This window comes from Lissotriton helveticus, chromosome 2_1, assembly GCF_964261635.1.
Source record: "Lissotriton helveticus chromosome 2_1, aLisHel1.1, whole genome shotgun sequence".
Lineage (NCBI taxonomy): Eukaryota > Metazoa > Chordata > Amphibia > Caudata > Salamandridae > Lissotriton > Lissotriton helveticus.
Window position 1 is genome coordinate 1,997,296,837 of NC_136059.1, and position 13,395 is coordinate 1,997,310,231.

Below are 13,395 nucleotides of genomic sequence, written 5' to 3' on the forward strand. Positions count from 1 at the left end.
GTAGCCTATGCCAATAAGACATGACCTGCATATGATTGCTTGGCACAGGACATGTATACAAAAAATGCTCCCAGAGGAAACATTTAATAAAATCACTTTTCTTTGAATTCGATAATAATAGATATAAATACATTCATCAAACAGAACTTTGCCTATTAACGTATATCAGGAGCTCCAAATTACTAAATATATATGTATATATTGTAATATGCGAACAGGTCCGACTCTCAGCCGGCATTGATCATGTGATCAAGCCTTCGGCTGAAGGCGAAACGCGTTGGGTTATTGACGAGACAGCCAAAATAAAGCTATTGGTATGAGCAAAATCATTGCCTGAGTGAGTGCCTTTCCTGCCTGCCGGCTGAGAGTCGGACCTGTTCGCATTTATATCGACTGGTTCTGTCAATTTAAGGAAAGTAGCACCGAGCATCATTGGGAGCGCCAGCGTTTAAAAACTGAACCACAACCGGAGTGATATATATATATATTTTTAGTCCAAAGGTCCATGCTTTCAGAAGGCACACAACAGCTTTCTCATTCCTCAGTGATGCGGTGTTACGATCGTCAGCCCTACACGTTTCGAGGCCGTCCGCCTCTCATCAGGGGCTTGTTACTCTGGTCTGGCGTTTCTGATATTTCTCTGATGCACGCATTTAATTAGTCAGCGTTAGTACGTCACATGTTTCTATGCATGCTGGGCTTGGTAGTCCTTTAGAGAAAATAGTTGTTTGCCCATGGTGGGCTCGTCGCGCCAGGCATCATTATAAGCTATTTCGTTTTTCACTCGTGCACTGGGATATTTTCCTGTAGTAGTTGAGAATTGCTGCTGCCATTCGGTCGGGCTAAGTTCCCATCTCGGCCCCTGTAATTGAACAGACGGTGCTCCTCTGCACGGCTGGATGGCCGTGTGATAAATTTTAGTCCAAAGGTCCATGCTTTCAGAAGGCACACAACAGCTTTCTCATTCCTCAGTGATGCGGTGTTACGATCGTCAGCCCTACGCGTTTCGAGGCCGTCCGCCTCTCATCAGGGGCTTGTTACTCTGGTCAGGCGTTTCTGATATTTCTCTGATGCACGCATTTAATTAGTCAGCGTTAGTACGTCACATGTATATTCACTGAAAAAAACATATGTTTCACACAAGTTATAGTTGGGGATTAGCATTTAAAAAACCTATTAAATTCACTGAAAAAAACCATAGGTTTGACACCAGTTATAGTTAGCTGGAAATTTTACTCGCATAAAACCATTGAAATTCCCACGTTATAGTTAGTTGGACTCACTATAACTTGCGCGTGCAATGCACTGCTGATGACGTCACATATTACATCACTCATGACATGGTCAGTGACATCACTCATGACATCACTGATGACACCATCCAGTGAATGTGTGTCTTTCTGAAAAAGAAATATGTTTTATATATGTATATGTAAAAGTTTATGGAAGAATAAATGTTTAAATAAGTGTCTAAATGGATGTTTTTTGTTTTTTTAAATTGATTGGTTAACTGGCTTATTAAGTGTATCTTAGTGAATACATATATTAGTGAGTAATGTTTAAATATTTAAATATATGTATTAGTGTTTCACTTTGTGTATAAGTGGCTGCATGGGTTGGTGAGTAGCTACATGTGTATGTATATGGGTTATTAGATGGTTTTTTTAGTATCAGTATGAGTGTCTGTATGGTTTGGTGGGGGTATTACTTACCACATAGATGCATGAATGACTGACTCTCTGTTTGTATGTGTTTTGAAGGCAGCATATGTGCAGGACTGTATGGGTGGATGAGTGTGTATATGTGTGTGTTAGTGAGTGAATGACTGTCTCACTAGTGTCTTTATCAGTAACTACATATGTTTTAATCTAGTATATGTGAATATTGATGTATATAAGTGAGTATATGTGAGAGTAAGAGATTGTAAGAGTTCCTGTTTAAATAAGTATGTGTTTCTATAAGTGATTGTTTAAGAGAGTAAGTATGTGTAAGTTTCCTTAGAAGTAAGGTGGTAGTGTGTGTATATAGCTGTATATGCAAATAAATGGATGTTCAATAGTTTATTTGCATGTGTGAGTATGTGTGTGAGTAACTTTTAGATGACTGTCGGTGTGTAACAGGATGTATAGGTGTATCACTACATATGATGAGTGAGTATATGTATGAGTGACTATATAGAACTGTTGGTGAATGAGTGGATGTGTATATAGATGGTGGAATTACTGAATTGGTTGTTGTAACTGGTATGGGTATCTCCATTTTTTTTTAAATTTTAGTTTCTATTTTTGAATATGTGTTTCAAGGGTTACATTACAGTGAGTCTGTCACTCTGTCACAAGGATGGTGTCATCAGTGATGTCATGAGTGATGTCACTGACCATGTCATGAGTGATGTAATATGTGACGTCATCAACAGTGCATTGCACGCGCAAGTTATAGTGAGTCCAACTAACTATAACGTGGGAATTTCAATGGTTTTATGCGAGTAAAATTTCCAGCTAACTATATATAACTGGTGTCAAACCTATGGTTTTTTCAGTGAATTTAATAGGTTTTTTAAATGCTAATCCCGAACTATAACTGGTGTGAAACCTATGGTTTTTTCAGTGAATTTCAAAGGTTTTTTAATAGCAAATCTCTATAGGTATGAAAAGTAATATTTTTGATAACAAATTTTATATTGTATAATTATGTAATGGTATTTTTTTATGTTTATTTATTTATTATTATTTTTTGCCCCCGAGCGCTCCCGGGGCACGTACCGATGCGCTCACCGGTAAGCGCAGTACGGCCGCGCCCCGTTGCGCGTACCGGTGAGCGTCCCATTAGCGCTATTGCCGCGAACGAAAACATCATCGTGACGTATCGCGTAGCCGCGTGATGCGTCTTATGACGCACGGCGTAAACGCACCCGGAAGCGCCTGAGCGCATACGAACACGCTACGTAAACGCCCCCGACGCGCTTACGCTACGCACCCCCGGGCGCGACCCGGGGCGCGTAGCGTAAGCGCGTCAGGTCATGTGACCTGAAAATAACACTTTTCATTGGTTCAGAACACTTTTGGTTTCCAAATGATGAAAGCCCGGGTCATATGACTTGAAAATAACACTTTTCATTGGTTCAGAACAGTTTTGTTTTCCAGATGATGAAAGCCCCCACCTTTTTCCTCATTCTCACTTTGTTGTTTGAGTGAGGAAGACCTGCTTGTATTGTTACAGAAATGGCTACAGTAATAGCAGCAGCTGGAGCATCTGCACCACCACCACCACCACCACCACCACAAGGACCACCAGAACATCACATTGGTGGTCAAGAAAAAGAAGAGGAGGAGGAGGAGGAGGAGGAGGAGAGAAGGCAGTTCCTGCCTGAAGACAATCCCCCATACAAACCTAGGGAGCATTTTATATGGGAGTTTTTTAAAATCCCAAGGGGTGCAAAAAAAGTGAACGCTGCAAAGGTAACCTGTCTGATCTGTGATGCTGTGCTATCCAGGGGGAACCCTGCAAAAAAATATTCCTTTGGGAATCATACAATGATTCGGCACATGCAACGTTTGCACCCCAATAACTATTCTGCAGCAGAGGTGAGAGAACTCTGCAGAAACCTACCCCAATCATCTGCCAGAACCTCAACAACCAAAGAACCCACTCCATCGGGTCCAGAGGCAAGTCAGATGATTCCAAATATACAACCAAAGTTTGGGGAATACAAAATTGTTTGTGTACATTGTGGCAAAACAATTACTTATGGTGAGCAAAGCGTTACACTCATCACCCTTGCTGGTGATAACCACAAATGCCCCAAGAAACCTTAATTTTTTCCTGATTTTTTTTTTGCTCCAGTGAGCCGTTTACAATTCCCTGTTTTTTGTTTCTTCCCATAAAAAATACAAAAAAAATATAAAACTGTTCAGAAAAGCCAAAAAAAGTAAAAAATGTTCAAAAAAACAATAAAAAAATATAAAACAACAAAAAGAATAAAAAAAAGTTCTTTTTAGAACTACCTCTAATTTATAAAAATAAACCTATATTTTTAAAAACTCTCTGTCATTCTTTTTTCTCCAGGGTACGCGTACCGGGGCGCGCACCCAAAAAAAATAAAAAAAAATAAAGGAGTAAGCATGAGGGAAGGACACAGAGAGAGAGAAAGAGAGCTAGAGGGAGCAACACAGAGGGACTGTTTATTACATAGTACAACAAAGAGAAGGTGTAATAGGGTGTGAGTGAGAAAAGGAAAATGAATAAGGGTGCGAAAGAAGGGAAGAGAGAGGAAGAAGACTAAAGTAGAGGTACTGGGAGAATGTGAGTGGGTGTTGAAAGTAAAAGGAAGGACAGTAAAGGATGGGAATGACGGGTAGTGACGGAACCGGAATAAATGAACAACGGTGAGGGAGGGTGAGAAAAGAGCAGTGAGTGTAAGTAAAGAGGGGTGAAAGAGGGTGGATAAAACTGAATTAGGTTAAGACATGGGGAGTGACAGAGAGAAAGGACAGAGAGAGTAAAGGAAAGAGAGACTGAAAGGGTCTGAGTGAAGCAGCAAAGAAAGGTAAGTAAGGGAGTGTGGGTGAGTTATAGGGAGTGAGCATGATGAAAGAGTAGTGACAGAGTGAGGGGACAGAGACAGCAACGGTAAGAGAGACAGACTGAGGGAACGGAAGTGAGGAACTGTGAGGACTGACGGACTGAGAGAACGAGTGAGAGGAGTGAAGTAAATGAGTAAGGGAATGAGTGAGGGAGCAAAGGAAGGGAAGAGAGGGTAAGAGAAGTAAAGTAGAGAGACTGAAAGAAGTTGAATGTGGTAGAACAGTAGGGAAAGAGGAGTAAACATGGAGGATAAGAATAAGTGAGGGAAGCAGAGTAAGGAAACAGGAGTGAGGTAGGGTGAGAGAATAGTAATGAGGTTAAAGCAAAAGGTGATGACAAATTACATTTTTTAGTCATACTTACCATATAATTAATGTAAATTTAATTACATGTTTTAACTACACTTTGTATCTGTGAAAGAGAGAAAAAAAATAAGTTATAATTAGTAAAATATATATTTTAAAATAGAAGAGACAAGTCAAGAGGTTAAAAATCATAAAAGTGTACTAAGAAATAAAGTAAGAGTGAAAGACACAGAAAGGGAAAAAAAGGAATGTAGAAGGACAAAAAGAGGGAAAAAGAAAATGAAGGAAAGCAAATTACTAAGAGTAAGGCAGATACGTTCAGTGACAAAGAAGAAGAGAAGAAGAGAGAAATGAACTGAAGGTAAGAAAGATACTAAAAGAATGTGAGTTAGCAAAACTAAATCAGGAAACAGGAGTAAGTAAAAAGGAAATAACTGAGAGAGAAAGCAGTCTGATTGAGGATGCATTTACAAGAATGAGGAATGGAAGATGACTGAAAGTGAGTGAAGGGGAGTCACAGAATGAAGGGATGAAGAGAGAGAGGATAATATAGAATGATTGAGGGAAAAGGAGTGAGGAAGTTAGTAGACTAAGGGACTAAGGGAAGGACTGAGTGAAGTGGAATACAATGAGTGAGGAAAGGAAAATGAGTAAGGGAGCAAAAGAAGGAAAGAGAGGGTAAGAGGAGTAAAGCAATGGAACAGAGAGAATGTGATTCAGTGATGAAAGTAAAGAGAAAGACACTGAATAATAGGAAATGAGAAGTAGTAATGGAACCGGAGTAAAAAAAAAGGAGATGAAGAACTATGAGAGAGGAGCAGTGAATTTGTTTTAAGAGAAATGATAGAAGGTATATAAACATAAGTGAGCATAACACAAGGAGAGTCAGGGACTGAGGACATAGAAGTAGTGAAAGAAAAACAAAGAGAAGAGGACAAAAGAAAAGAGTATAGAAAGATAAGTCAGGGAGAGTGGGTGAGTTATAGTGACAGACTACGACAAAAGAGCGGAATGGGTAAAGAGGAATTACTAAAACAGGAAAGAAGGAAAACACGGAAAAGGGAAATAAAACAGAGAGACTGAAAGTTGAAAACTGATGCAAGGGAGAGAGGGGATGCAGACAGCTGAAATGGGAATAAGGGGTTGTGAAAGAAGTGGAGTAAAGGAACGGGGGTGAAACAGAGTGAGAGAAAGACATTATAAGTGAGTAAAAAGAGCTGAAAGAGGGTGGAAAAAGGAAAGTGAGTGTGAGATAATGGGAATACAATTTAAATGAGACAATACAAACTATGGAATAACTTGTACAACATGTTACATAGTTTATTTTTGCTGTTCTCAGAATATATTGAATTTCACTTAAAACAGTGAGTTCAAACTACTCATCATATGACAGCGGGGAAAAAAACACAATCTAAAAGATTGTGTTTTTAAAAAACCCATATAAACCAATGTACACTAATCTTTGATTCACTTACTTTTCCTTTAAGCCAAATAGTACATCATGAAGGTCCTTTTCGTTGGAAAGTACTCTGCTGTTCACTAAAAAATCCATTTCATCGACTTTCTAGAACAAAAGCTCCAAGAACATCTGAAATATGTTTCAATGTTTTCATATACTCCTTTTTTTCAGTCATGACTCTTTGCTCATTTACCCATGATCCCCTAGGCTTTCTCAAGGAGTGCTTAAAGGATCTCTTACTGCTTTCCTGACACACTATGGTATGGATTCCATATACCACAATAACTTCTGTAACAACATGCAAGATATCTACAGAGGAGACGGTGTGCATTCAATTTAAGACTCTGTATTGGTACCTACATGCTGGTACTTAAATCACCCACACAACACAACAACTCTATGCAAAGCTACCCTACCTCTAAGCACCTTAAATTGTTATTTTACTGTTTCACTGGGTTTTCCCCTTGGTACGCTCCCTGGTACGCTCCCCGGTGCGCGTACCGGGCGCTCCCCCCGCGAAAATCAATTTTTTATTATTTTTTTTGGCCCCGTGGGGCCCTTTTATGGCCCCACATCAAACCTAGGGGGCAGGGGGGTCTACCCTGCCTCCTTATGGTCATTTCCCCCTTTGTTTTTGCCACCTCTTGTGTCTCGATCCTACCGAGACACAAGATGGCGGCCGCTCCGGACTGTTTGTAATGTTGACAGACACCCGAGAGCCAATCAGCTTTCCGCTCGCGAACTCGCGTTACGCGCCGGGTGCGCTCCCCGGTGCGCGTACCGGGGCGCACTTATAGATATATATATATTTTTTGAACCTAAATTACTCAAAATCCTCTGGAGCACATATCTTGAGACATAGCAAAGGCACATCGGGCTACCAGTCCCTACAATTTTGCCAAGTTTGATGGGAATCCATTCAGCCGTTCGGGCTAAAAGTGAGTCCAACCGCCCTATGGAAATTAACATGGGGAAACACGTTTTGGGACCCCCTTTTTATCTCGGCCCCCGCTTCACGAATCCCCCCCAAATTTTCAGGGAAGGAGCGGAGCTGGCCACCTAATTTGAGAAATTCGCGAAAATTCGTCCACCCGCGCCAAAGTTATTCCCAATAGAATCTTGTGGATTTCCTATGGAAACTAGGTCCTAACTATAACTACCTACTGGCGACCGCCAGTAGGTAATATATATATATATATATATATATATATATATATATATATATATATATATATATATATATATATATATAGTATTGTATATTGTATTCACATTTACATGAATTTGTGGCTAAAGAGCACATTTGTTGAACAAAGAAAAGAAGAAAAGGGAAGAGAAGTTAAAACATCAAGATTAACAAATAAATCAACATATATTCTAATATTCAATAACCCGAAGACTATGTATGGTAAAGTTGTATCTTGCTCCTTCATAAAATTCCTTATCACAGGAAACACAGACTCTACTGCAGGCAATAGCTGTGTTCCATTGGAGATTTCAGCCTGCCATGTATTAGGAGGGAATTGCTTCTCCAATCCTGATTTCTTTGCAATCTAGCACTTGTACTTTAAATGCAAGGATCCAAGTACCAGAATGCAAAGGAAATCAAAATAAATTACTTATACCAGTGAATTGGTACTACTTCACCTCTTTGTCCCTCAGACGTTTCAAACTTAATTTCAGTTATTTTTCCAGATCAGTTCTCACCCTTCTTCCCAATTCTCTTTCACCTTTCTCATCTTTTGCCTTCTACTTGTCTTTGTCACGGCACCTGCCTTCATCTCCTATTCCACCACACCTTCTGTGCTCAGTAATATCAATTTTTCTTTCCTGCTCTGCCTTGTCACAACCTTTCTTTGCCAGAAGTCCTGAACTTGGCACAACATTAGACCGCCTCCGGCTTAGACCCTGAAGCTTCATTAGGTTGCCCTGCCTTTTGGATGTGGGGGAGAAACATCTTGATCTGTATGAATAGGGAGGTTTTTTTACTACATTCAAGGAAAAGGTCGACTGAGTAGGACATTAGATACGGCTTTCTGTCATGTAGGATTAAGGTATTTTAAAAGTCCCCATTGAACTGACTAAGTATTCAGATCAGCATCAACATGTCATAAACACATACAACCTTATAAAATATATTTTTTTAAACGTGGGTGGTCAACAATCTTCTTATGAACATATTTCCAACACAAGCTAGTCGTTTTGAGACTGTTATGTGCTATATGGGTCTTTGGCAATGTTTTGTAGATCTGCTGTACAGCAGTGCATATGGTTTCAAGTGTGGGTGGCAAAAGCTAATATAAAAAAGCTCTTTGACGCATCCAGGGCTAATGTGTTTTTTTAAAAGTGCATTAGCATTGGATGCTTCATAGACAATGTTTACTGTTATTTTTAGCCATTCTGCAGAGCAGCCACTCTGCTATACTGCATGGCTACAAGTCCTTGCCAAATTTGTCAATGTCCATGCTGTATAACATTAACAAAAGGCAATAGCTTACCCAATAGTCTCAAAGGCAAGACCTATTGGCTTCGCCAATGCTTCTTTGGTCTTGGTAAAGCATCCCTGTGATTCTGAGCAAAACAGTTAATTTCCCGATGTGTGAAAAAGAAAAACATATGACATTCAGAAAAAAATCCTACCACACAAAGAAAGCTATTGCACCCATGTCCTTGTATTAGTGAAAGTTTAGAAGCCGATAACATCTGTTGTCACTTTAAAAGTAGATAACATCTATGATCGCTATAAAATCCATTTCAAAGGAGAAAGGAACTTCTTTAAAGTACATGTACTACAATTAAACATAGCTACAAAAGGCAAGAAGTTCAACAAGGAGGACATGGAAGAAATAAAATAAAAGTAGTACCTCAGTCACGGCACAAGCAGCAGGACAGCTATCAAACAGAAACAATCAGTACTTGGTCCATGCTCCAGCCTTAGGAAGAGGAAGTGAAGCCAGCGTGCACTGGTCTAATAGAAGACACCAATTAAGAGTGATGATGCCACCAAATTTAAAGCAATGGGCGAGCTGCAAGCTTCTTACTGTATACAATATCACTCATAAGTGAGAGCACATGCAGTGCATGCACTGTTGTGGGCGAGACCAAAAAGGATGGGCTAGCCACGTTTTGAAATTACGTTGTCAGTTCTGTCAATTTTGATGTTTGAGGTGTTTTTTTAATACTGTGTTAATGTGAAAAAGAACAGTGATTCATGTTTGTTTGTTTTTCATTTGCAGGTATACATTACCTGGAGTGAATGGTTTAAACTTTGTCTTGAAGAATTCCCTAGGAGGTGGAGGCATTGCATCGTTAAGAAGTGATCCACAGGTACGTCCTGAAGAAGAGTCACCGCTACTTTACTTTCAGTATCTATTCAGAACAGTTTTGATTTTGGACTTTCAGGGTGATGTGCTTCAGTGTTCTGAAGATGAAGTGCAACCAGAGGGGTAGTGAAGACCCCACTTTAACCACTTAAGCGGGTCTGCCTCTGGGCCTGATGGCCTGGTGAACTGGACCCCACTAATAGAATAATAAGCTGTTTATGGACCTCTCCTGCCTTTGGTTCTTAAGACAAATGATCCAAAATAGCATTCTTGGGGGGGGGGGGGGGGGGGGAGGGTGTGGCCTAGTGAAGGAAACAAATATCAATGATAAAAAAGTTAACTTGTGAGAGAAAACTACGAAAGGAAAAAGTATAGATAGCATAAAAAGAGGTGTGTATAGGGGAAAGAAAGAATGGCTGGAGGAAGGAAAAGTGAACGGAAAGAAGGAAATGTGAAAGGAAAGAAGGAAGAAAAGGTGAAAGCTGTAATGGGAAGGTGAAAGGGAGGAAGGTTGTAAGAATTAATGGATTGAAGGGTGAAATAGTGGATAGAAGGAAGTGTGTGAAGATGGAAGGGTTGAAAGTAAGAATAGATGGAAAAGTAAAAAAAGAAGGATGGATTGACTGATTCATGGATAGATTCATGAGTAAAAGGATTGGTGAATGTAAGAAAGCATGATTGAGTGGATGGATTTTTCAATGGAAATTTGAAGACATGGACAGATAAATAGATGGAAATTAATAAATAGAATGGCCAAAATATGGATGGATCAAAGGAGGAAAAAGAGTGAAGGGAACTTGTCTAAAGGATTTGCTAAATGTACATGTTCTATGTGATTAGAGGTATGGTTCAAGACGAAGAGTATATACACTTTCTGGCTGCTCCCTGGAGTGCAAAACCCAGTCAGGTTATAGGTCAGTCTTATTTGTGGGGCCAGTGACTGACTCGTCCTCCTCTTCCTGTTATAAATTCACAATTAACTGTTAGTTGGACTAGTTTGTGATGGGTAAACTACAGTGCAAAACAAAAGGGGATGATGGACGGAGTGTTGAACATTGCAAGCACTCACCCCCAGTCAACTGATCTGTGTTTAATCCATCATCATTCTTTAGCGCACTCCGCCACCCCAGTTCAGACATGGCCATATGCAAATCAGCCTGACCCTGTGCCTCATGGGAACAGTCCAGCCCGAACTGCCAAGCCATGTCTTCCCTGGAACGGAAACAAGCATCCGGGGACCAGTTTCTGGCTAATCAGCCGTCATCAGCCAGGCTAGCTTGAATCATAGTGGCAAAGTGAGCAAGGGACCCACGTCTGGGCATACCCTGCCAACTTAGGGCGAACAAAGCAAAACCAAAGCTCCGTCCATCATCCCCTTTAGTATTGCTTTGTTCACCCTAAGTTGGCAGGTTATGCCTAGACGTGGGTCCCTTGCTCACTTTGCCACTGGATTCAAGCTAGCCTGGCTGATGACGGCTGATTAGCCGGATACCGGTCCCAGGATGCTTGTTTCCCGTCCGGGTAAGACATGGCGTGGCAGTTCGGGCTGGACTGTTCCCATGAGGCACAGGATCAGACTGATTTGCATATGGCCTTGTCTGAACTGGGGGGATGGAGTGAGCTAAAGAATGATGATGGATTAAACCCAGATCATTTGACTGGGGGTGAGTGTTTGATTTGCTCAAACGCTCCATCCATCATCTCCTTTGGTATTGCTGGGTAAACTAAAGTGGCAAAGGGGGACCAGAGCCGTAGATTTTTATCGGACAAGCTGGCAAAACATGTTATTGTGTTTGCTAGGATGGTGCATCTACAGTGAATTACAGTGCAGCTTTTGGCAGTGTACTGACTATTGTGAAATGCATCCGATAGAAAAAGGGAGCCTTCTGGAGGTTTCATCTGAAAACGTAACTTTTTAATTTTCTTCAATTTTAGTTCCTTAACATTACTTCTCAAAATGTTTTCATAGGTTTGCCATTGTTTTAGCACATTTTGTTTACCAGGGTGAATCAGCAACCACGGATTGTACTGCAGTCACCCATGATCTACATTCAGCAAGCTAAATATAGATTCCTTGCAACAAGCCTCATCTGTCTGTGTTTGCTTGACAGCTTTACCAAAGACACACTGCTGCAACTATCCATTGAGATCTATGTCTACTGAATCCTACCAGCAAATATATGTTGCGACTTCTCGCTGCACAATTACATTGCACTGTGCGGCACATTTATCCAAGTTGCCCTGAAAAACTAGAACGCAGCCCTAATGAACCATGCTTTTATGTGTAATGATATTTTTAACAAGCATTGGGACATCCACAAGATCTCACCTTTCAATGGCTTTGCCGGACCAATTGGATTTGCCATTATTTTTTCCCAATGCGTTCTGCTTCTGCTATAAGAAAAAATGCTTGTTCACCAATGCTGCTCTGCATTTGGTGAGGAGAGAGGTATGAAAACGTTAAAAAAATAAAATAAATAGGTGGGTGTATGGGGATTTGACAGACGAGCAGGAGGAGGGGTAGTAATACAGAGCGTCCTTGGTTAGTATTGGTATAGGATCGGGGTTAGCTGATTGTAAACCAGAGTTTCCTGCTCGCTGTCCTCTTTGGCGGTAACAAGCCCTATAAGGGCTTGTCGGCCTGAGTTTAGCTGGCCTGACAGTGTGTAAGTGCCTTTAATCGGGTTTGTATCTTGTTTCCCATCCTTGTGTGTGAGTAGGATGCAAGTGTCTCTGTTTAGTGCAGAGATTCTGAAGTAAGCAGCTGATACACATGCTTGGCATGAACAACAGTAGGTAGGGGAAGGACACAAGCGGAAGATCATAAAATCAGGGCCGGACTGGCCGTAGCGGGCACTGGGCATTTTTCCCGGTGGGCCGGAAGTGTGAAGGATGTTTTTGTTACTGTGGGCTGGTTTTGCAGCAGTGCTAGAATATCAGCTCCCTGTAACAAAAACATCAGCAGTATTCCCCACCCCGAGCTCCGCAATCGAGATCTTCCCCCAGGGCCGGTCTGCCTTAATTGCCAGGGCTGGTTTGCATTCCCAGTCCGGCCCTGCATACAATACATCAATGTCATTACATGTATCCTGTCTCAATAAACATTCCAATTAAAGGAGCACAAGATAAAGTAGACAACAAAAAAGTATATAGAACAAATGAACAGGCCCAAAAACATAAATAACAGTCCATTGACAACTATTATGCAAGGTGTGCACTCCTTCCCTTAATGTTTGGGCTCATTGGTTCACAGAGATGTTCCACACAGAAAGAGGAATGCTGTCTTGTATGGATAGTCCCTTGGGCAGAAATATTGATGTTAAAATGGCATGTGAGAGATTGCTACCATGTTGAGCAGAAAAGATGAGCAGAATGGCTATACAGCGGTTGCTGCTTTGTGGGTGGTAGCCCAAATGTTATCTCAAAAGGGCCAGTATTTACCCCCAGGTTTATGGGAGGATAGTACTTCCTCGGCTTCAGGGAAGAAACAAAGAGCATGCAGGCAGAATTGGTTGCTTACAAGTGTCTATGTAGTGCCTCTCATGTGCTGACAGTCCAGCAAAGTAGGCTTCTTTGGGACACCTCTCAATGAAGTCAACAGTTGCGATACATGATGGATTTGGGCGCATAACTACCAATAGTGCAGCTGCACAGGTCCCAGAGGTCTGAGGGGCTCATTGCCTCCCAATTATAGTTGTTTTTTCACAAAACGAGGGAAAAAGGT

General features: G+C 41.0%; 1 protein-coding gene across 1 annotated transcript in view; it reads left to right on the top strand.

Moving 5' to 3' along the window:
- Nucleotides 1-13,395, top strand: part of LOC144819000 (uncharacterized) — a 752,739-nt gene that overhangs the window by 699,501 nt on the left and 39,843 nt on the right. The window contains exon 19 of the mRNA XM_078676962.1: nucleotides 9,585-9,675. Coding sequence (XP_078533088.1) covers nucleotides 9,585-9,675 — 91 coding nt within the window. The remainder of the gene's footprint in view (nucleotides 1-9,584; nucleotides 9,676-13,395) is intronic.